The 24,949-nt window shown below is 40.9% G+C and overlaps 1 protein-coding gene across 2 annotated transcripts; it reads left to right on the forward strand.

The window, feature by feature from the left end:
• The first annotated feature begins 725 nt into the window (after window positions 1–725).
• exoc1 (exocyst complex component 1) lies at window positions 726–24,454 on the forward strand. Of its 2 annotated transcripts, XM_056277287.1 has the most exons (19): window positions 726–764; window positions 2,220–2,351; window positions 2,552–2,682; window positions 3,227–3,386; window positions 4,789–4,976; window positions 8,292–8,519; window positions 15,680–15,812; window positions 16,703–16,812; window positions 18,416–18,565; window positions 18,733–18,841; window positions 19,653–19,697; window positions 20,089–20,252; window positions 20,666–20,779; window positions 21,080–21,159; window positions 21,326–21,554; window positions 21,738–21,921; window positions 22,044–22,243; window positions 23,605–23,799; window positions 23,929–24,454. In XM_056277287.1, the coding sequence occupies exons 2-19, from the start codon at window positions 2,228–2,230 to the stop codon at window positions 24,079–24,081; spliced, it is 2,697 nt and encodes an 898-aa protein (XP_056133262.1). In that variant the 5' UTR covers window positions 726–764; window positions 2,220–2,227; the 3' UTR covers window positions 24,082–24,454. The 2 variants fall into 2 exon arrangements, with proteins under 2 accessions (XP_056133262.1, XP_056133263.1); XM_056277288.1 differs by lacking the exon at window positions 19,653–19,697.
• Window positions 24,455–24,949: the final 495 nt, after the last annotated feature.

Raw genomic sequence — 24,949 nt, forward strand, 5'->3', positions numbered from 1 at the left:
TATAAAAATCAAGACTTTCTTGTCCTTGAGGCATCTGACTCACCCTTGTCTTTTTTTTCCTCTTTACATTCACAAAGTACGACTGACAGGAATAGATTCTACATCCTAATTTCTATGTAGGGCTAGTTTGGTGTGAATTCACCTTTTACTGTTCTTATGGTTATACAAAATCTTTCCCATGTCTTTATTTTTTTTTTTGTATTATCTGCACACTCAGGCGGGGCTACAAATTGATAGATTAACGATGCCACCTGGTGTCGTAAAAGGGTAAAGTACTGCATGAATTCAACCGCAGGAGTAGTGCTGTATTTTGTTATAATTGTGGTTGTTGGCCAAACAGCAGCTCTGGCTGCGTGTGATTTGCCCATGGGAGCGACTGTGATGGGTGCAGCAGCCCTGCCGGCGACGGAAAAGGTCGCCTTGACACCTCTGAGGTCCCAAGAAAATATAAGAAAAAAAGAACGTCATGCAATGTTGTGATATTTGAAAAAGTAGTCGACATGCCGTGCAGTTTGCAATTTTCTTTATTCTGCTCAGCCCACAGAACATTTGACATTTATTCATATTAAAAAAGTTTTTTTCTAGATAACTATTTCTAAAATACGCGAAACAGTGACTCAGAAATGGAAATCCGTACTTTTTATGCCTAATTATACAGGAACAACATTAGCTGCTGAGGGAGCGTCTGTGATCATGTGACTTCTGTCATACAGAAACAGGAAGTGGTTAGCATTAGCAAGGGGCCGGAGGATCACTACAGCAAGGTAACAGGCGATTGTGAGGGGTTTCCCCCCCCCTCGTAGACAGTTTCTCTCACATATGAAATTGTTATTTTGTTTCCTTCCGTATATTTTTCAAGTGTGATGAATTCGCAAAATCATCTAAATTACGCTAGCTGACGTGTTACCTAGGATCAGCAAGCCAGCTAGCGTCAACATCAAGAGGGTATCAAGTCAGTGTTCAGGTAGAATAAGATCTAAGCTTTTCAAAAAGAACTTAATATGTCGTAGCCAGTAAGCAGATAAACTAAATATGTCAATAAATTACATAAATATATTATACGTATAACTCATGATTATAATTACCATACGTAATTATACCAATACGTTATATAAATACACTATTATACTTTAATACTGAATATACTTTACTAATAGCATTGAAGGGATTCTCTGGACTTTAGTGCCACTATGAAGGAGGGTTAGGTAACGCAGTTAATGTCAGAATGGTGTCAACCCTTGTGGGTGTTTTTCAGGTCATTTTGCACTGATGCACTGCAACCTCTAACTCGACCCATGATTCTCATGACGTTAGCTGTGATATTCAAAATCACGTTAGCGTTAGACCCCCCCCCCTCACACACACACACACACACACACACACACACACACACACACACACACACACACACACACACACACACACACACACACACACAAAATTCAGCTTGAACACGTCTCCCCAGGAGCTAGAGCTCAGAGAACCATGGCTCTAATATGCGACGTCATCCAACGTCAAAACCTTTTGCTGCGCCATCGACGAGTTTGAGACTGGCTGTAGGCTCGAGATTTAGGATATCTATTGTTAGATCATTTTAGATAGCACTGTCGTTTAAGCTTTTGAGGAGGCATATTCTTGTTTAGAAACCCGAGGTTAATGGTCCCATTGCAAAGTACAGCTATTTGCCCAAGTCTACTGTTTACTGCTTATAATACCCGTTCATTATGGTTACTGTTACTAACTGCACAATCTGCCAGTTGCAAAAGTTTACTGTTTACAATGCCATTACTCCTGTTAACTATTGTACTGACATGCTCTGCTGTAGCACACCATCCAAAAAAATACATCCAAAGTCTGCACTGACTGTTTTTGTACATGTATCTTGTTCTTTGCACTTTGATTTCTCCAAATACTTTTCTAAGTACTTTTATTCCCCACTTGTGCTTTGAAGCAACAAAACAAGCATTTCATTATGAGAATAAGTGTAAACGTGCTTTCATATATGATAAATAAACTTGAAACCATGCTGTAGGAATATGTATGATGAACCTACTAATTCTGTTTTGAATATTTTTGTTTTACCTCAGATCAGCTACTTGATGTTAGTGTGGCAAACAGTGGGTAACACCAGTAATAATCTTTGATGTTCGATGTGTTGTTTTATAGAAGTTGTGAGTCTGTATGGTTGCAGTAAATAGCACTTATGATCTGTATCCCAGCATACACCATGACAGCCATCAAGCATGCTCTCCAGAGGGACATCTTCACACCCAATGATGAGCGTCTCCTTAGTATTGTTAATGTCTGCAAAGCAGGAAAGAAAAAGAAGAACTGCTTCTTGTGTGCAACAGGTATAAGCATAATAACTATAGGGAAAAAGATGTAAAGGGCTCAAGTGATGTCCCTAATAAGAATCATAATTTTCCTTGCTAGAGGAGTCTCATATACACACATCTTATGAAAATGATTGACAATATTTTATCTGAGGGATGAGATTGAAATTTTCTAAATTTCAAGAACTGTTTAGATTGTAGTGCTTTCTATTTTTCAGTCACAACAGAGAGACCTGTCCAGGTTAAAGTTGTGAAGGTGAAGAAATCTGACAAAGGGGACTTCTACAAGCGACAAATGGCCTGGGAGCTGCGGGACCTGGCGGAAGTGGATGCCAAAGATGCAAGCAAGGTAAAAGGAAAGTGATACTCAGTGAGAGGAGATTGAGTTCAACAAGGCAATAGCCCACATGACAGAGCATGTATAATCTGACAAGTAAACAATTCAGAGATCATATTTCTCAAGCATTTGCTGTATTTTGTATGTATTTTTCTGTTGCCTATTTCTTCTGATTAGATTTTTTATGAACTCTTGTAGAGCCATGTGAATCTTCACTATTAGATCTTACCACTCCTGCTCTTCTCACCTGATCTGTCATGCGCTATTTAGTGACGGGTATATTTTGCAGCTGATGCAGCTTATACTTCATTATGGATGTAAACACTGCCTTTACCAATCTGTTCGCATCATGTCTCCGGGAAGGCAATGGGCATACATAATTGGATGCACTCAGTGTGACTGAACTGATAAAGTATTAGGGGCAGTGGTAAGGTAGACCAATCACATGATTTTCTGAACTGTTAACTACCAGTGCAGTACTTTTTTATTTGTCCTTAATATCTGTCATTTTCAGTGTTATCAAACTCCTCTTCTGCATATTACTCTTATGGTTTAGGAAAACCCAGAATTTGACCTTCATTTTGAGAAGGTATACCGGTGGGTGGCCAGCAGTACAGCTGAAAAGAACTCTTTCATTTCCTGTATTTGGAAGCTGAACCAGCGATACCTTCGGAAGAAGGTGGAGTTTGTGAATGTCAGTTCTCAGCTGTTGGAAGGTATGAAAATATTTGGCACTTGCCACCCTGTGGCCGACTGGAAAAGAGCATGCCAGATTTTAGGCTTTGAACATATTTGTTTGAAAGGATGTCTTTTTTCCTCCTAATTCCTATCTATTGAACTAGCATGTGCTGTTGCTGTTTAAGGTTTTCTAGATTACCCCAGAATTAAATGTTCCTTGGTGTTCTCACTATTTCATGGTCAGGACATTTTTTTTTTATCCAAATTTCTTGCCTGAATGTGTGGATAATTCACATGTTTCTGCATGTTACTTCTTTACTGGGACTTGTCTTTATTAATCGCATTCTTTGAGAGAAAATATTGTGCTTTCGCTGTGTATCTCAACGTGTGCATTGCCTTCTTGTGGCTAAATTCCTCTAATTTCTCGCTCTTCTCTCTTTAAACTTTCTCTGGCCAGAACTTCCTAAAGCGGAAGGTTGGTAGGACTTAACTTTCCCTCTTCATTCCTCCCCATTTTGTTCTCATTATTTCAGACTAACATTCTCATAATAGATCCACACATCCTTAAAAGCTGCTGTTCTTCTTTGATTTCGGCTTTGAAATGTGTGGCTGAGTGTTTGTTACTCAGCAGAGATGGGCATGATTTATTGATCTTTTGAGTTAAGGGTAAGTCATCAATGGGTCAAATCTTATTTGACCCTAATTCACAACATTATTGTTCAGATTGGGTCTAGGGTTCTCGGCATTTTCCTTGTTTTAGAACTGTTACTTCTGTATCCTACATCTGTGTTTGCCTCTTCATTAGTGTCACCCACACATTCATTAAAATGACAAGCAAACCTTGTGTAAATTTGTATGACAATAGGCTTGCAGTCTTTTAAAAAGTTGATCGCCATAGCCAGGGATTTACACTGGTAAAGCCAGGAGATAAAGGCCATGTCAACTGGCATATAGTTTAATTTTTCAAAAAGAATCACTGTTTTGAGTCATTGGCTTTTTGTTCCCATCAAAAATGGTTTTGCCTGAATAAAATTGCAGAGCACAAGGCTGCCAGTAGAGTAAGTCCATCTTTGGCCTCCAATTCCTATTGCTTTTATGTCGTTTGTCAGATGTCTCACTTCTCAGCTGTTGGCTAATAAGTGCAGCGCACAATTCTTCAACCAATAAAATGATGTGTGTTTTATGAAAATTTAGTAAAAAAAAAAAAAAAAAAAGTTAAATCTTCAATTGAAAATGCCCATCACTGTGGTTGAATGGACATTTGTCTGTTATTGTCTGTCGGACAGGTGTATGAAACTACACATGAGTGAAAGATGCAATGAATGTTATACATATGTTTTTGACTAAGGTTTGTATTTGTGTTCATGTTTTGACACATGCACTACATTGATAAATGTGCCCTTCCCAACCACTGCTTTTCATTCCTTCTGATGGGATTAGAGTCAGTGCCGAGTGGTGAGAGCCAGAGTGTTGCTGGGGGCGATGAGGATGCCCTGGATGACTACCAGGAGTTGAATGCTCGGGAAGAGCAGGACATTGAGAGCATGATGGAAGTGTGCGAGTATGCTATCTCCAACGCTGAGGCCTTTGCAGAAAAACTCTCCAGGGAGCTACAGGTTCTAGATGGGGTGAGTGAAGCACAGTGTCTTCCCTTCAAGGGATTTGCTTACAAGTTGCTAAATATGTAGTCTACACAGACTCTAGAAACAACCTCAAAGGTGATCTTTGATTTTTTGTTGTTGTTAATATTCAAACACCAACACAAATTAGTTCCCACTGAAATCTAGCACCATTGCTGCTTCCTATAATTGTTCTTTTTTTTCTTTTCTTTTTTTTTACTAAATAACATTCACTTTATCTTTATAACTGTTCCCCTTTTAGGGAAATGTGTAAGAGTCTCATTTGTCTTAATGAGTCTTGATCTATCTATCTATTTATCAATCGATCGATCTATCTAATCACTGTGTGTGTGTGTGGGGGGGGGGGCAATTAATTGCAATCAGAGCACGTTAACCTTATTGCCCCCCAGTCAGATGCCTCCACTTCCATCGCCTCCTGACTAATTTTTTCCCCCAAATATTTTATTGAAGAATAATAATTACACATTTTCATCCATCCATCCATCCATTATCTGAACCGCTTATCCTACTCTCAGGGTCACAGGGATGCTGGAGCCTATTCCAGCAGCCACTGGGTAGCAGGCGGGGAGACACCCCAGACAGGCCGCCAATCACACATATATTATTTACATTTTTGTATTTGCAAGAAACAAAAGCAGAAGAACACTTGCCATAAGAAGACACTATGGGTGAAAAAAAAACAAAAAACGGGAAAGTGAAGTAAAATAGTAGACTTGACAAATGTGTGTGTGTGTGTGTGTGTGTGTGTGTGTGTGTGTGTGTGTGTGTGTGTGTGTGTGTATATGTATATATATATATATGTATGCACACACAAACACACCCAAACCACAGCTCAATGAGACTAGTACATATCCGACTACATCATTGTGTATATTGTATATACACTGTGATGTAAAACAACAGGCAAATGTTCAATCAGGCAATACCTGTAATTCTGTGAAATACCATATAAAAGATCCATTTGTGAAAGAACTTTTCAGTAGGTCCCCTGTGTATATTTATTTTTCTCAAGTTTAATATAAAATATGGTGTCTTTAAGCCACTGGGAAATGGAGGGGCACCTAGCAGACTTTCAATGCAATAGTAATGAACGTCTGATTAGTAAGGATGTGAAGGCTATAATGTCTTTTTGTACAGAATTTAATGAAACTGAACTGCTAGGAGTCCCAAAGTCTAGGTGTCAGGTTGGACGGTTTGGAGACAAAGCAAGAGAGGCAAGATTGAGATGGCTTGGATATGTGTGGAGGACAGATGCTGGGTATATTGCAAGAAGGATGCTGAATATGGAGCTGCCAGGAAGAGGAAAAGAGGAAGGCCAAAGAGGAGGTTTATGGATGTGGTGAGAGAGGACATGCAGGTGGCTTTTGTGACAGAGGAAGATGCAGAAGACAGGAAGAAATGGAAATGGATGATCCGCTGTTGCGACCCCAAACTGGAGCAGCCAAAAGTAGTAGTAGTAGAACTGTTAGGAGTCCCAAATATAGCTATCAGTGGGCATGGTTGCAAATTTACGCCCAAGTATGCTGACGATAATAGTGAAGAAACAGTCCAAAAACCATGTAGATTTGGGCAGGGAAAAAAAACTTATGGGTGGCAATGAGAGCCATGACATCTATCATATTTTTCTTCTGCTTGTGGAAATATTTCAGATAATCTTGGCTTAGAGAAATCAACCCTATGTAGTACGTTGAATTGAGTAAGTCCAAGACGAGTACAGGGAGTGGCAGACCATATCCTATCTATAGCTTCCTCCCAACACTCATCACTTAATTGTGTTCCCAATTCCTTTTCCCATGCATTCTTAATTTTGATGATTGACTGACTGCCTAATGACAGAATAAAGTCATATATCTTTAAAATCATTCCTCTCTGTTGTGGATTAAGTGAACGCAAGCTTTCCCAAGGTTGCTAGGCAGGTATAGACGGGAAATTAGGGAAACACTTAAGAAACAAAATTACGAAAGTAGGGTATTGTACATACAAAATAGCAAACTGTCAGCATATAGCGATAATTTGTATTCTGCCTTGTTTCGAGTGATACCTTTTTTAAATAAGTGTGAGAATTTTAATATGTTAAGACAGCGGCTTGATGGCGACAATGAAAAGCAAGGGCAACATAGGACAACCTTTATGAGTTCCATGTTCTAGAACAAAATAATCACAACGAACTTCATTTGTATGAACACTAGCTTGAGGAGACATGTAGAGGAGACGAATCCAGGAGATAAGTTTGGCACCAAATCCAAATTTCTTTAATACACAAACAGGTACTCCCACTCTAGCCTATCAAATGCTTTTTCAGCTTCTAGGGAAATTACACTCACAGGGAGTTCAGCCAAGTGTTTAGAGTAAATTATATATATTAAAGAGTATATGAATGTTAAAAAAACAATTGACATCCCTTTATAAAACCACTTTTCTCCTCAGATATAATGCAGAACATTATCTAAGCAAGACGCAATTGCTTTAGCAAACACTTTTACATCAGCATTAAGTAGAGATAATGGTCTGTAAGAACCACAGGAAGTCAGATCTTTATCCTCCTTGAGAAGGAGAGCTATTGATGCCTGAGTCAGAGTAGGCGGCAATGAACCACGTTCCAAGGACTCGTTGAACATAGCTAAAAGCAATGGCACAAGTTTTCCATTAAACGTTTTAAAAAAACTCAATATGAAACCCATCTGGGCCTGGAGCTTTATTAGATTACATCCTTTAATCGACTGTGTTACTTCTTCAAGAGAGGGTGGGGTGTCCAGTTCTTTTGTGAAACTAGGATCGGTAACAAGATTTGTAAGATTTTCAAGAAATTCTTTATTTTTGTGTCTTTTGGGTGTTCAGATTTATATAGTGAAGAGTAAAAATTATTTAAAAGTGGCGCTAATTTCCATGGGATCTGTAGTAATCAGAAGTGTTTTAAATTTGAGGTATTAGGCGTGAAGCAGCTTGTCCCCTTAGTTGATGAGCGAACAAACTTGTTTTGTCACCATGTTCATAATATGAACTGTGGTAGTAACAGAAGCTCTGCATCTTTGGTTGAAATGAGGTTGAGTTCTGCTTGTAAATCAAGGCGTTGCTTTAAAAGTTCTGGAGAAGCAATTAGTGCATATCTTTGATTGAGGTTACTTATCATAGATGTAAGTTCATTAAGCCTAGTGTTTATTTGTTGAATGAGCGGAGGAAGAAATAATTTACACTGTAAGATAAGATTTAAGTGCCTCCCAAAGTAAAGAACAAGAATTAATTGCTGAACTAAACAAAACATGTAACCACACATTTTATCTCTGCTCAACCTCACTTTTCAAGGCCAATATCCAGTCGATCATGGCGTCGGAGAAGCAGGTGAACATCCTGATGCAGCTACTGGAGGAGGCCCTGGCAGAGGTGGACACCATTGAGGGCAAGCTGAGCAGCTATGAAGAGATGCTCCAGAGTGTCAAGGAGCAGATGGACCAGATCTCTCAGAGCAACCGCCTCATCCAGATTAGCAAGACTAACAATGGGAAGTTGTTGGATGAGATCCAGTTCTTGGTGGTAAGGCGCATAATCAAGTATCTGTTATGATAGTGTGCACCTCTCTTAGTTTGAAGGCAGGTTATACTGTGACTGTAGTTCTCTAGAAGGCTAATCTTTGCTTGTCAGCACATTTTGTTGGGCTACAGAATGATGTTAGAATTAATTTATGTGAGAATGGATTTTTTAATTGAGAACTGTATAGAGTACTCTGTCAAAGAAGTGTGGAAAAAAACATTTTATATATATATATATATGTGTGTGTGTGTGTGTGTATGTATATATATATATATATATATATATATATATATATATATATATATATATATATATATATATATATATATATATATATACACTTAGCACAAAAAGTAAGGAAATTTGTGTTTGGTAGATTATGTCTTTGTTGTAACAATGCTTCTTGACAATACATCTTATATCAGGCACCTGATTGTCAGCACCTGGGGTACCAGAAGCTCAAAACAAGAGTCAATAGCCACAGCAAAATAAGCTGTTTGGCATTGGCAGAGAAGATTTGGCAAATTTTTCATGGGCGCAACCCACATACTCAGCTCTGCTGCTCATCCCACAAATGCATGTTCCTTACAAATGTGGCACAATTGAAAAGGGAAATAAACAGGCTTTCCAATGGTATACAATTTATTGCCAAGAAGCATTGTTACAACAAAGAAATAATCTACCAAACACAAATATCCTTACTTTTTGTGCTAAGTATATATATCAACACAGATACAGGAAAAAGGATTTTAATACTGTACTTTTTTCCTGTATCCGTGTTGATATTCCGCTCCTCATTAGTTGTGCACTCACAATGCCATTGACGGTTTTGGAAAAAAACGTTATATATATATATATATATATATATATATATATATATATATATATATATATATATATATATATATATATATATATATATATATAGGAGCAGTTCCTTGTATATATATATTCCTTGTGTTCCTTGTGTGTATGTATATATATATCCCTGTCACCCTTTTTCCGGTGGTGTATGTCTTCCTCAAGCTTGGGTCCTCCACCAGAAGAGGCCTGGGAGTTTGAGGGTTCTGTGCAGTATCTTAGCTGTTCGTAGGACTGCACTCTTCTGGAGAGAAACCTCAGATGTGGTTCCTGGAATCTGCTGGAGCCACTCTCCCAGTTTGGGGGGTCACAGTTCCTAGTGAACCCATTAGCACTGGGACTACTGGTGGATTTCACCTTCCACATCCGATCTAGTTCTTCCCTCAACCCTTGTTATTTCTCTAACTTCTCATGCTCTTTCTTCCTGATGTTACCATAGCTTGAGATTGCTACATCGATCACTACTGCTGTCATCTGTTCCTTGTCGACCACCACAATGTCTGGTCGGTTAGCCAGCACCTGCTTATCAGTCTGAAACTTGAAGTCCCACAGGGTCTTACCTCTGCCATTCTCAACGACCTTTGGTGGTGTCTCCCATTTGGACTTTGGGACTTCCAGTCTGTATTTAGTACAGATGTTCCTGTACACTATCCTAGCCACTTGGTTATGCCTTTCAGTGTACGCTTTTCCAGCTAGCATTTTACACCTTGCTCCTCAGTGCTGGACTGTCTAAGGGGCATCTTTGCACAGCCAGCATCTTGGGTCTTGATATTGCTAGTTGAAAACGTTAAAAAATGACGAGCCAAAACATTATGACCACCCGCCTAATATGCTGTTGGTTCACTGTGTGCCGCCAAAATAACACCAACCTGCCAAGGCATGGATTCTACAAGACCCCTGAAGGTGTCCTTTGGTATCTGGCACCAAAGCATTAGCAGCAGATCCTTCAAGTCCTGTAAGTTGTGAGGTAGAGCCGCCGTGGATCGGACATGTCGGTCCAGCACATCCAACAGATGCTCAGTCGGATTGAGATCCGGAGAATTTGGAGGCCAGGGCAACACCTTACCTTGAACACTTCATCATGTTCTTCAAACCATCTAATCTACCCAGACCTTGGGCACATGTCAAGGTCTGCATAGATTAGATGGTAAGCGAACAATCAGTTCTCGTAGGCGGTGTGTTGGATGCAGGAGAAATGGGCAGAAGTAAAGATCTGAGTGACTGACAAGGGCCAAATTGTTATGCTCCAGAAGACTGGGTCAAAACATCACTGAAACAACGAGGCTTGTGGGGTGCTGCTGGTCAGTGGTGGTGAGCACCTATTCACAGTGGTCCGAGGAGGGACAAACCACAAACCGGTGACAGGGTATTGGGCATTCAAGGCTCATTGATGTGCGAGGGCAACAAAGGCTATCCTATCTGGTCCGAACCGACAGAAGGTCTACTGTGGCACAAGTCACAGAAAATTTTAATGATGGTTACGGGAGGATTGTGTCACACCACACAGTGCATTACACCCTGCTGCATATGGGGTTGTGTAGCTGCAGACTTGTCAGAGTACCCATGATGACCCTTATCCACTGTCGAAAGTGCCTACAGTGGGTAAGCAAGTGTCAGAACTGGACCTTGGAGTTGTGGAAGAAGGTTGCCTGGTCCGATGAGTCCCATTTTCTTTTAGATCATGTAAATGGCTGGCTATTCATGTGTGCGCTGTTTACCTGGGGAAATGATGGCACCAGGATGCTCTGTGAGAAAACGACAAGCCAGTGGAGGGAGTGTGATGCTCTAGGCAATGTTCTGCTGGGAAACCCTGGGTCCGGCCAGCCATATGGATGTCAATTTGATATGTACCACCTATCTAAACATTAGTGGTATTCCCAAATGGCAGTGATCTCTTTCAGCAGGATAATACGCCCTGCCACACTGCACACATTGTTCGGGAATGGTTTGAGGAACATGATGATGTGTTAAAAGTGTTGCCTTGGCCTCCAAATTCTCCAAATCTCAATCCAATTGAGAATCTGAGGGATGTGCTGGACCGACAAGTCCGATCCATGGTGGCTCCACCTTGCAACTTACAGGACTTGAAGGATCTGCTGCTAATGTTTTGGTGCTGGATACCACAAGACACCTTCAGGGGTCTTGTGAAGTTCATGCCTCAATGGGTTGGTGCTGCTTTGGCGGCACACGGAGGACCAACAGCATATTAGGCAGGTCGTCATAATGTTTTGGCTCATCAGTATGCCTGTAGTATGTATATATATATGTGTGTGTGTGTGTGTGTGTGTGTGTGTGTGTGTGTGTGTGTGTGTGTTCGTGTGTGTGTGCGTGTGTGTGTGTGTGTGTGTCTGTATATATACAAACTCCAATTCCAATTAAGTTGGGACGTTGTGTAAAACGTGAATAAAAACAGAATACAATGATTTGCAAATCCTTTTCCACCTATATTCAACTGAATACACTACAAAGACAAGATATTTAATGTTCAAACTGATAAACTTTTATTGTCTTTTGCAAATATTCACTCATTTTGAATTTGATGCCTGCAACACGTTCCAAAGAAGCTGGGACAGGGGCAACAAAAGACTGGGAAAGTTGAGGAATGCTCAAAAAACACCTGTTTGGGCCGCTCTGATGGCCGAGTGGAATAACCCGCCGTTCTTGCAGTCCACTTGTCATGTAGCTGGGAAGTTCGTATCCCAGACTTGCCGTAACTGGTCACGGCCAGAGCGTCCACGGGATAAGGCATTCATTAGGCCACCCTTACCCGAGGGATAGTGGGTGTAGATCGGTGTAGTGTTCGGGGACTTGTCGTTCTCCAGCGACCCCTCTGGCCCACCCGGGCGCCTGCAGCCAAGCAACCGAAAGCATTCACCCTACGTCTCCTTCGCGGCCTGAGGGTAATGCAATCCATGCGAGGCTTCAGCGTGTAAAATGGCGAGAGCAGCCGACACGAGTTTGAAGGAAGCTGGTGTTACGACTATCTCCTTCCTGTGGAAACGTGAACCAGGGGAGTTATTCTACAACAGTTCTGGCCATATGCCATTGGGTTAATCGGGTGGGATAAGGGGAAAAACTAGAAATAAATGTATAAAAAAAAAACACCTGTTTGGAACATTCCAGAGGTGAACAGGTTAATTGGGAACAGATGAGTGTCATGATTGGGTATAAAAGGAGCATCCCTGAAAGGCTCAGTCGTTCACAAGCAAGGATGGGGCGAGGGTCACCACTTTGTGAACAACTGCGTGAGCAAATAGTCCCAACAGTTTAAGAACAACGTGTCTCAAAGTACAATTGCAAGGAATTTAGGGATTTCATCATCTACAGTCCATAATATCATCAAAAGATTCAGAGAATCCGGAGAAATCTCAACACGTAAGCGACAAGGCCGAAAACCAACATTGAATGCCCGTGACCTTCGATCCCTCAGGCGGCACTGCATTAAAAACCGACATCATTCTGTGAAGGATATTACCACGTGGGCTCAGGAACACTTGGGAAAACCATTGTCAGTTAACACAGTTCGCCGCTACATCTACAAGTGCAAGTTAAAACTCTACCATGCAAAGTGAAAGCCATACAGTGCATCCGGAAAGTATTCACACCCCTTCACGTTCCCCACATTTTGTTATGTTACAGCCTTATTCCAAAATGGATTAAATTCCTTTTTTTTCTCATTAATCTACATACAATACCCCAAAATGACAAAGTGAAAAATGTTTTTTTAGAATTTTTTTTCAAATTTATTAAAAATAAAAAAACTGAAATATTGCATGTACATAAGTATTCACACCTTTTGCTATGACACTCAAAATTGAGCTCAGGTTCATCCTGTTTCCACTGATCATCCTTGAGATGTTTCTACATCTTGATTGGAGTCCACCTGTAGTAAATTCAATTGATCAGACATGATTTGGAAAGGCACACACCTGTCTATATAAGGTCCCACTGTTGACAGTGCATGTCAGAGCAGAAACCAAGCCATGAAGTCAAAGGAATTGTCTGTGGACCTCTGAGACAGGATTGTATCGAGGCACAGATCTGGGGAAGGGTACAAAAAAATGTCTACAGCTTTGAAGGTCCCGAAGAGCACAGTGGTCTCCATCATTCGTAAATGGAAGAAGTTTGGATCCACCAGGACTCTTCCTAGAGCTGGTCGCCCAGCCAAACTGAGCAATCGGGGGAGAAGGGCCTTGGTCAGGTAGGTGATCAAGAACCCGATGGTCACTCTGACAGAGCTCCAGCGTTCCTCTGTGGGGATGGGAGAACCTTCCAGAAGGACAACCATCTCTGCAGCACTCCACCAATCAGGCCTTTATGGTAGAGTGGCCAGACGGAAGCCTCTGCTCAGTAAAAGGCACATGACAGCCCGCTTGGAGTTTGCCAGAAAGCACCTAAAGGACTCTCAGACCATGAGAAACAAGATTCTCTGGTCTGATGAAACCAAGATTGAACTCTTTGGCCTGAATGCCAAACGTCATGTCTGGAGGAAACCAGGCACCTCTCATCACCTTGCTAATACCATCCCTACAGTGAAGCATGGTGGTGGCAGCATCATGCTGTGGGGATGTTCTTCAGCGGCAGGGACTGGGAGACTAGTCAGGATCAAGGGAAAGATGAATGGAGCAAAGTACAGAGAGATCCTTGATGAAAACCTGCTCCAGAGCGCTCAGGACCTCAGACTGGGGCGAAGGTTTACCTTTCAACACGACAACGACCCTAAGCACACAGCCAAGACAATGAAGGAGTGGCTTCGGGACAAGTCTGTGAATGTCCTTGAGTTGCCCAGCCAGAGCCCAGACTTGAACCCCATGGAACATCTCTGGAAAGACCTGAAAATAGCTGTGCAGCGACGCTCCCCATCTAACCTTACAGAGCTCGAGAGGATCTGCAGAGAAGAATTGGAGAAATACCCCAAATATAGGTGTACCAAGCTTGTAGCTTCATACCCAAGAAGACTTGAGGCTGTAATCGCTGCCAAGGGTGCCTCAACCAAGTACTGAGTAAAGGGTGTGAATACTTATGTACATGCAATATTTCAGTTTTTTTTTTTAATAAATTTGCAAAAATTTCTACAAAACCCTTTTCACTTTGTCATTAAGGGGTATTGTATGTAGACTGATGAGGAAAAAAAAGGAATTTAATCCATTTTGGAATAAGGCTGTAACAACAAAATGTGGGGAAAGTGAAGGGGTGTGAATACTTTCCGGATGCACTGTATATCAATAACACCCAGAAACACCGCCAGCTTCTCTGGGCCCGAGCTCATCTGAGATGGACTGAAGCAAAGTGGAAAAGTGTGCTGTGGTCTGACAAGTCTACATTTCAAATTGTTTTTGGAAATCATGGACATCGTGTCCTCCGGGCTAAAGAGGAAAAGGACCATCCAGATGTTATCAGCGCAAAGTCCAAAAGCCAGCATCTGTGATGGTATGGGGGTGTGTTAGTGCCCATGGCATGGATAGCTTGCACATCTGTGAAGGCACCATTAATGCTGAAAGGTGCACATACAGGTTTTGGAGCAACATGTGTTGCCATCCAAGCGACGTCTTTTTCAGGGACGTCTCTGCTTATTTCAGCAAGACAATGCCAAGCCACATTCTGCACGTGTTACAACAGCGTGGCTTCGTAGTAAAAGTGTGGGTACTAGACTTGCCTGCCTGCAGTCCAGACCTGTCTCCCATTGAAAATGTGTGGCGCATTATGAAGCGCAAAATACGACAACGGAGACCCCGGACTGTTGAGCAACTGAAGTCATACATCAAGCAAGAATGGGAAAGAATTACACCTACAAAGCTTCAACAATTAGTCTCCTCAGTTCCCAAACGCTTATTGAGTGTTGTTAAAAGGAAAGGTGATGTAACACAGTGGTAAACATGCCCCTGTCCCAGCTTTTTTGGAACATGTTGCATGCATCAAATTCAAAATGAGTGAATATTTGCAAAAAAACAAAGTTTATCAGTTTGAACATTAAATATCTTGTCTTTGTAGTGTATTCCATTGAATATAGGTCGAAAAGGATTTGCAAATCATTGTATTCTATTTTTATTTATGTTTTACACAACATCCCAACTTCAATGGAATTGGGGTTTGTGTGTGTGTGTGTGTGTGTGTGTGTGTGTGTGTGTGTGTGTGTGTGTGTGTGTGTGTGTGTGTGTGTGTGTGTGTGTGTGTGTGTGTGTGTTTGTATATATATATATACACACATAATCCCATCAGTATTTGATGATGAATTCAATGTGAAAACAAATGTCAATGCTTAATTTTTAGTCTTTGATTATTTAGTGCTCTTCCCCATTCAGAACTACATGGACCTGTCAAAGGGGCACATCAGAGCCTTGCAGGAGGGGGACCTGTCTTCTCCTAAAGGTATTGAAGCCTGCATCAACGCCTCCGAAGCTCTCCTGCAATGCATGAACGTGGCGCTCCGACCAGGTTAGTTTCAACCCACATCTTTGCAGATCCTCTTTTCCCGTTGCAAACTATAGTTGTAAAGTTCTGATCCTGAGATACTTCAATATTCTTGTGATATATTTTCCAAATTATCCAATATACCCCTGAATCAATGAAGCTAAACTTGTACTGGATTCAAGAAAAAGTCTCTTCTTGTGTTGTCTTGTGTTGGTGTGCGTGCGTGCGTGCATACATGTGTGTGTGTGTGTGTGTGTGTGTGAGAGAGAGCGTGCGTACATGCATGTGTGTGCGTGTGTGTATGATTATTAATCAAGTAAGAGATAAGTACAGAAAGGTACATTATTTCTGTGTCTAACTTCATCTATCTGCATATTTGTAGTCATGGGGTAAGTGCTTTCTTAGATGTTTGGAAACCATTCACTTCAGTTAAATTGTGAGTGATTTTTTTTTAAAGATAAGAAAATGGTCATTTTTAGCCTGTCTCCACCCTATCATATTTTGAAATGGGCAAATAAATAAATGGCAGAAATGAAGAGGACAGTGGGGGTTAGGTGGGGTAGTTGAAGGTGGTAGCGCTTCTCGTAAGTCTACCCAGAGAGTTTAGTGGACTAAAGCCAGCATGGTCTAACGCATTCGACCCTGCATGTGTTGGCTTTACAATATGAGGTTTTGCCATCCTAATGAGTGTGTTTTTTTTTCCAAAAGAAAGAAAAAGCACATACTTTCTAAGTGGCCGTGTGATGCGGTCTCATTTTCTTGTTGTATTATCACCAGGATAATCGGTTTTACTCTACTAGGGAAATACCAACATATTTCAGCTCATAAAAATGTAATTAAAGGTTCTGACTGCCTCTTAACGTCCTGTGATGCAGCAAATCGAAACATTTAGTTAAGTTGTTTTCCTCAAATAGGCCATGACAAACTGATGGCAGTGAAGCAGCAGCAGCACCTGTTTAGTGAGCTCAGAGACACCTTTGCCCGCCGCCTCACCAATCACCTCAACAACGTGTTTGTTCACCAGGTAACATGCCCTCAGTCATTCGTTATATTGATTCCAAGTAAACTATATCTCAACTCTGTCACACCTTTTTCTGATTAGCAGTTGCACCTGGAAGCTATTTATTGACACTTATATCACAATTGTTACACTTTACAGTGCTACTGTTTGTTACTTATTGCAAAGCTATAACAGAACTCTGCAGGTGTATCTTTGTTTCCAGTCCTTCCTGTTTTTGTTTTTTGTTTTTTTTACATCTCAAATAAAGAAGACTCTTTTTTAAATGTTTATTTTTTCTAATGCATCTGACCACATGGATCCACACAAGGTATTAGCCACACCAAGCAATGGTAGCAAGCAGATTTTACATCACACTTTTGCAAAAATGTTTCCATGTTTATTCATTTCAAGTTAAAGGTCAAATGTTTTGATTGTTGAAGACTTAGAAGCCACAAAAAAACTTTTACCTATAATAATACAGTAAAGCTCTTTTTAGCCGTTTTATGGCATGATTGCTCAACTTGATATTACAGTAGAGTGACAGCAGAGATAGCAGAGACTGAAAGAATTGCCAGTTTCAGTATGCTACAATATGATATTCACTTTAGTCTGCTGCGCTACATAGCGTCCTAGTCTTTCTTCTTGTTTTTGCCAGGCTCTCCTTCTTTCCTCATTGACTTCCTGTTTGGCAGTGAGCCTCTTCCTGTGCTTTCCTGTGCCGCTTTCCTTTCTGTTTTGTTCCTTCTTCTGTTCTTGAATCTGTGCGGCTCACTCGGAATCACCCCACTCTACTCTCTGTCTGTGTGTCAGTTCAACCACTTCAGTCACTTCAAAATGACCATCCCTCAGTTCTATAGGTCCTCCTGTCTGTCACTTCCAGTGAGTACCCTCACAGCAACCCCCCATTTGCCCCCTTCGTTCTAATGTTTGACCTCCCCAAGCTCACCCCAACTTACATGTGATCAACCCAAACACCCCTCAGCCTTCTGTTAGAGTGCATTAGTGATTGCATGCGATATGCTCATTACTACCTCTCATGCCTCTTTCTTAGATTATCTCCAAAACAAAGAGATGCATACCATTTGTTGTCTCCTCCTCCATCAAAAGTCTGGGCTCTTACTTCCTGCTTTCTGTTTTGGGGTGCTAACATGCCCTTGCTGACTAAAGGTGTCATATCATAAAATCCTCTGCCTGTCTGCTGTCCCTGCATGTCTGATAGCAACATCAGTAGAGCATAATAAGGCAATAGGGAAAATGAGGAACAAATCAGTATGGCAGTGTCGAATAGTTGTTTTGGTTTTTTTATTTGTTTTTTTTTTTTTAACTGAAGCTTAGTAAATAAGTTGAGCTGTTGGGACTATTGGAATTTGAGATTACAAATATCTGCAAATATTAACAGTATCTTAATAACATCAGACTTTATTTTTTGCATAACAGCTTTTACGTGATCTATCCATGCAAGTGTGGAATAGGATTCAAGACAAAGTCTCTTCGTGTGTGTGTGTATGTGTGTGCGTATGTGTACATTATGTCAGTGTGAGCAGTGTCGATTAAGTGTGCTGGTTGACTTGCTTTTGACATCGTTTAAATTTAGTATTGATTGTCTGTTGACCACTCTGTTGTCCAGGGCCATGACCAAAGCTCCACCCTGTCGCAGCACCAAGTTGAGCTGACCCTGCCCAAACACAGCCCCCTCCACAGGGACTTGTTGCGCTATGCTAAGCTCATGGAGTGGCTGAAGAACACACACAGGGAAAAGTACGAGGGCCTGTCAAGGGTCAGTGCTTTCATAGAGAGAATAACCCTTTGCTGTTGCAGGTTATCTTTGATCTGTTCTTAATGAACACATTTACATTTAGAGCTGAATGTATTTCACAGACATGGTGTGTAATATCAGTTACTGTACTGGTTAAATCTGAATAACTTTTCTCTCAATTTGTTTAGACCTATGTTGACTACATGACCAGACTGTATGAACGAGAAATTAAAGATTTCTTTGAGGTTGCCAAAATAAAGATGGCAGGTACAACAAAAGAGGCGAAGGGAAAATTTGGTAAGACCCACAGCTCCCACATGGCATGGATATGAAGTTGTCCCCTTTCTGTTTTGCAGTTGTTTTGCATATGAACATTTTTATGTTATGTTTCTTGGCTTTTGTAGTTGCCTGTAACTATGTCTGTTGTCCGTGTATACTATTTCATACCTGTTTCACTAAGTTCAGACAGGGCTTTGTCAAGTAATATTGTCATTCTGTTGAATGTAGAGATGCCTAGCTCAGCACCATCTTACTGCTATTGTCTACCTGGCTAGACTTGTGCTGCATGTCTCCAGTATTTTGTTTATTATTTGTAACAACAAACACTTCCTGTATTACCTTCTCTGCATAGTGCTGCAGAGGAAGTGTTTGTTTTTTCCACTGCATCTTTTTCCCCATCTTAATTTCTCTTCCAGCTTGTGAATGTCTTCTTGTTGAATCAGAATCAGAATACTTTATTCATCCCTGAGGGGAAATTGGGTCCTCTGAGAATTTCCATTCATTTTCTGTACAAGGACATTGCAGACTCATTTCTGCACTCATTTGAGTGTTATTTTAAATTTAAATAGGACTGATAGTAAATCCTTTGGTTTTTACCCGAGAGAAGTCCTCTTCATGCAATTTATGTTATGTTGCTCTTCTGAAAACAAAATCAAAGTTTGTTTTCCAAAGGACGGCAAGCTACAGGCCTCCCCCAAGCCATTGCACTGCATGTCAGCATATGTGACTTGGTACTTCTAACATCTCTGGCCTCACCCTCTCCCATGCTGCATGTTTTAAGCCTAACTTTTCTCTGTCTTTGATGCCTGCCTTTCTAACCGGCTGCCAGCCACGCTTCCACGGAAAGAGAGTGCACTCAAACAGGAAACTGAAAGTAAGTATCCCACTTAGATAGGGCCATTCCCCTGGCAGTCACCCTATCTGACCCTCACACTGTGTTTAGAATGGCTGCATTTGAGGAGTTCTTTGCACAAGAACCCCTCACTCCTCGCTATAGACAGCTCTTATCCCTGTATACCCATACCTTGCTATTGACCATGAGATGTTTGTTTGTCTTTGTTCACAGTATAGCTGAATGCATTCCAACATTTTCAGAAGCATTAGCAAAGCTAATATTTGATATCAGCTTTTACAGCTTTCTTCTTACTGCCATGTCAGAGTTGACTTTTACAGCAGGCCTCTGCTTCTAATGATCCCAAATACTTGCCTGTTTTGAATCAGTATTCTGCTGTTCAGTGTGTTACAGTGTATTTGTTCCATCCCAGGCCTACATGGCAGCTCTGGAAAGCTGACAGGTTCTACCTCGAGTCTGAACAAGTTGGCAGTGCAGGGCTCCAACAGCAGGCGCTCGCAGTCTTCTTCACTGCTGGACATGGGCAACATGTCGGCATCTGACCTAGACGTGGCTGACAGGACCAAGTTTGATAAGGTGATGCTGTCAGACACATATCCTCAAAATTCCACTTTACACTTTTTTTCATAGTCTGTATACCAATCAAAACATAGCAGATCAGATCCCTAGCAATGTTTGCAGAGTATTAGGATGGATATTGCTAAAGTTGATTCAACTAATCTCATCATTTGAACATTAACTCTAATGCAGCAAGCAGGTAAATAGAGGTAGAGTATCTGAATTAACATGTTTATAGGTCAACACATGTATGCTTTTGCTCTACCATTATTTCCCAAAGGGAGATTACAAATTTGCGTTAATGCTGTATTCACATGGGAATAGTGTTTTTCCTGTATGCTCTCAGGTGCAGTATTTGAACATGACTGAGGGTATGTGTATGTGCTTTGATGTATATTGAATGACTGAATAAAATGTTTTTCTCTCTGCAGATTTTTGAGCAGGTCCTCAGTGAGCTGGAGCCTCTCTGTCTAGCAGAACAGGACTTCATCAGCAAGTTCTTTAAGCTGCAGCAGCATCCAACAGTCACACCTCCCCTTGCTCAGGTAAATTCAGAATAACCTAAATAGTCGAGATAGAAAGATCATTATGCACTACCCAATGAATTGTAGACATTGGTAATACATGAAAATGCCAAGAAACTAATCTGAGGGAATAGAACAATTTCAGTAGCTGTGCTCATGTTGTGCCCCAAAATTGTTTCACTTTATGACTGAATTGTCAAATTCTATTGTTGTAACAAACATTCTGATGTTTTCAGTCGTATTATCATTGACGCATATATATCTATTCATCTGTAGCCGTATATTTACATTTTTCATGTTTACGCACTGTTCCTCTGACAGCCTGAAACAGAAGAATTAGATGGAGGGTTGCTGTCCAGAATACCCTCCCAAGGGGAACACAGACACTCCTTGTCATCAGAGTGAGTAGTGGCAGATCTCTCCTGACACACCGCCAGACACAATATGATAGTAACACCTGGCTGTATTGTGCTCACCTCTCTCTTTTGTCACCTTTTTTCCACCCCCTTTTCCTCTCTGTCTCATACGTCCCTTTTTTTATTTTTCATATTTTTGTAATCACCCCAGCAAAGACATGGTGCGGCTGATGATGAATAAAATCTTTCAGAGCATAGAGACTGAACTCAACAGTCTCATTGCCTTGGGCGACAAGATTGACAGCTTCCATTCCCTCTACATGCTGGTGAAGATGAGCCACCATGTGTGGACGGCGGAGAATGTGGACCCTGCCTCATATCTCAGTACTACTCTGGGAAATGTGCTCGTCACTGTCAAGAGGAACTTTGACAAATGCATTGTGAGTGGGGCTTCTAGAATAAGATCAAAAGGATGGCATTTTTGTAGTTTTTAATTTTTTGGTGGAGACTTTTTGTGTTAGTGATCACATCTTTTATTGAAGTATGATTTATCTTATGTGGCCCAGCATGTTTATTTTTTAATAGGTTAGTAGAATTCATACTCTTCTTTTTTTCTCTTTCAGTCGGGTCAGATCAGACAGATGGAGGAAGTGAAGATTTCTAAGAAAAGCAAGGTTGGAATCCTGCCTTTTGTTACTGGGTTTGAGGAGTTTGCTGAGCTGGCTGAAACAATCTTTCGAAATGCAGAGCGCCGAGGGGATCTGGATAAGGCTTATGTCAAACTCATTAGGGCTGTCTTCATGAATGGTGAGACTATCAGTCAGTGTAAAATCCTTAGTGATATGCCAGTGGTTTTGTACTATATATAGGAGAATAGCTTGCGACAGTTACAGCTGGTGTGCTAAATATTGTTTTTGCTCTGTATCCAGTGGAGAAGGTAGCCAATGAAAGCCAGAAGACGCCACGGGACGTTGTGATGATGGAGAATTTCCACCACATCTTTTCTACTCTGTCACGTCTGAAAATCTCGTGTCTCGAGGCAGAAAGGCGAGAGGCGAAGCACAAGTACACAGACCATCTGCAATCCTATGTCATCAACTCTCTGGGCCAGCCTCTGGAGAAACTCAATGTAAGAAGGACACACAAACACACACACACAAAGATTTGAGATTTTCATTATGTATATATATATATATATATATATATATATATATATATATATATATATATATATATATATATATATATCAGCATGTAGGATGTTTTTTGAGTTAGAGGTAAAACAGTTAAAGAGGTTATGCAGTGCATCTGATAAGTAGATGATGAAATACAAAATTAACAATACAAGCCCCAAGCCCTATTTAAGTGGATTTGTCCCTCCTCCATGAATATCAATGTGGCCACTTTGATTGGTGTATATTTTAACAAGTCATGTCTAATTACTAGTATTTTAATTCACTGATTTGAAGAGTAGCTGCTGGTACACCAAAATGTGTGACCTGTTAGATTATGTGATCCTGCTATTAATAAACACTATTTCTGGAGGGCGGCCGCATTCTCACTGAGTCTAACCTAGGAAATGAGTGTCAAAGTTGTATGGTGGTTGCTAATCTATGCAAGTAAAATGAAATAAAAAAATTCAGTGAATCTTAGTTACACCAACATAATTCTTGTGAGTCTGTTTTGTAAGGGGATTGTCATGTTCAGCAGCAGTAGATAGACAATGTCGAAGAAAAAGACAACAAAAAATATACAAATGGGTGACGAATTAAAGGAAAAACCTGAATGCTTGACACCTACAGTGAAGGGGTCTGGGGGCTCTTTTAACCTTTGTGTGTGCGGGGGGGGATTTTCCTGACACTGTTTGATGTTTGGGTCCACTTGTCCCCTTAGAGGGAGGGGTCACTGCAAATCAAGATAAAGTTATTCTGAGTTATCACCTTTATCCTATGGTGAAATATTTCTATCCTGATGGGAGCGGTCTCTTCAAGGATGACAATGCTTGAGAACATTCACAGACATCTTCAAGGATGACAATGCTCCCATCCACAAGGCATGAGGGGTCAGAGTGGTTTGGTGAGTATGAAATGATGCAAATCATATGCTGTGGCCTTCACAGTCACCAGCTCTCAACCCAATTGAACACCTGTGGGAAATGTTGGACTGACGTGTTAAACAGTGCTCTCCACTGCCATCATCAAAACACCAAATGAAGAATATCTTTTGGAAGAATGTTGGTCCATCCCTCCAGTAGAGTTCAGAGACTTGTAGAATCTATGTGACAAGGCGCATTGAAGCTGTTCTGGAAGCTCATGGTGACCCAACACCTTATTAAGACACTTTGTTGGTTTTTCCTTTAATTTGTCGCTCGTCTGCCCAAGTTATAAATAGTACATAGAAAAAGGACTATATGGTGAAAGGAATAATATTTATTCAAGTCACTGTTTATTCAGCACCTTGTAAATAAACTCTTCTCTCTGTTATCTGCAGCATTTCTTTGAGGGGGTTGAGGCGCGTGTGGCACAGGGGGTTCGTGAGGAAGAGGTGAGCTACCAGCTTGCCTTTAACAAACAAGAACTGCGAAAAGTTATCAAAGAATACCCTGGCAAGGAGGTGAAAAAGGGACTTGACAACCTGTACAAGAAAGTGGACAAACATCTGTGTGAGGAGGAGAGTCTGCTACAGGTGAGACAGAAAGAAAGAACAAAATGTGTTGTCTTAGTACCATAAAAATCAGGTTAAAGAGGTTTTCTTTGTCACTGCTTTACCCCTCTCGTTACTGATCCACACTTGACTTCCATTTCTCTCTACTAGGTGGTGTGGCACTCTATGCAGGACGAGTTCATCCGGCAGTACAAGCACTTTGAAGGTTTGATTGGCCGTTGCTACCCTGGGTCTGGAATCACAATGGAGTTCACCATTCAAGATATGTTGGAGTATTTCTCCAGCATCGCACAGTCTCATTAGTTCAGCAACTTTGAGCTTTTCCATAGTGCTGTGCTACTGCCACAGTGCGGGTGAAGACACACCACTTGCAAACGCATCCCAGCCATTGCTTTGCGGCCAATAAATTGTCAGTATGATGAGTGTGTAAGAGACTTGTAAATAGGTCACATTGTTACGTGCGTGCACGCGCGCACACACACACACACACACACACACACATATACATACATACATATATATATATATATATATATATATATATATTTAGATGCCTTTTTTCTCCAACTTTATTTCACTGTTGTCACTTCTGATCAGAATTGTACTTTTGAAGTATGACATTTTCTGAGATTGTTTTGATTTATGTCAATGTCATGTACATAATAAATCAATAATTCCTACCTATCCCTTGGTTTTCCTGTATTATGTAAGTTTGGTGATTTTTTTTCTTTACTAAACCCCGCGGCACAGGCGACTCCGGCGTACAAAACACGCTACTCCTCAAGTGTTACGGTGTCTAGTTTCCATGGTGATGAAGTGGCGACCGGGCAGTGTCGGCGCTCTTTTCAAACAGCTTTACCGCGGAAACTTCCGCTAACAACTAGTTACAGTTAAGCTAGCTGAAATATACGCGAATAGTAATGATAACGTTAAAATGAATTAACACGCGTGTGCTTGCCGTAACCGGGATTCACTGCTGGTTCCGCTGAATAAAGTTAACCCAATGTTAGGTGAGCAAACGGCGTTAAATCATTGCAGCTTCCTTTCGAGCAAGGTAGGATAACCAAATTAACGATCCTTTCGTTTGTTAGGTTGAGGTAACAACTGATCAGCCATTTGTTATTGGCTACTAATCAACAATTATCTGGTGCCTAGCTAACGTTAGCACGCT

Source organism: Lampris incognitus, chromosome 3 (assembly GCF_029633865.1).
Source record: "Lampris incognitus isolate fLamInc1 chromosome 3, fLamInc1.hap2, whole genome shotgun sequence".
NCBI lineage: Eukaryota > Metazoa > Chordata > Actinopteri > Lampriformes > Lampridae > Lampris > Lampris incognitus.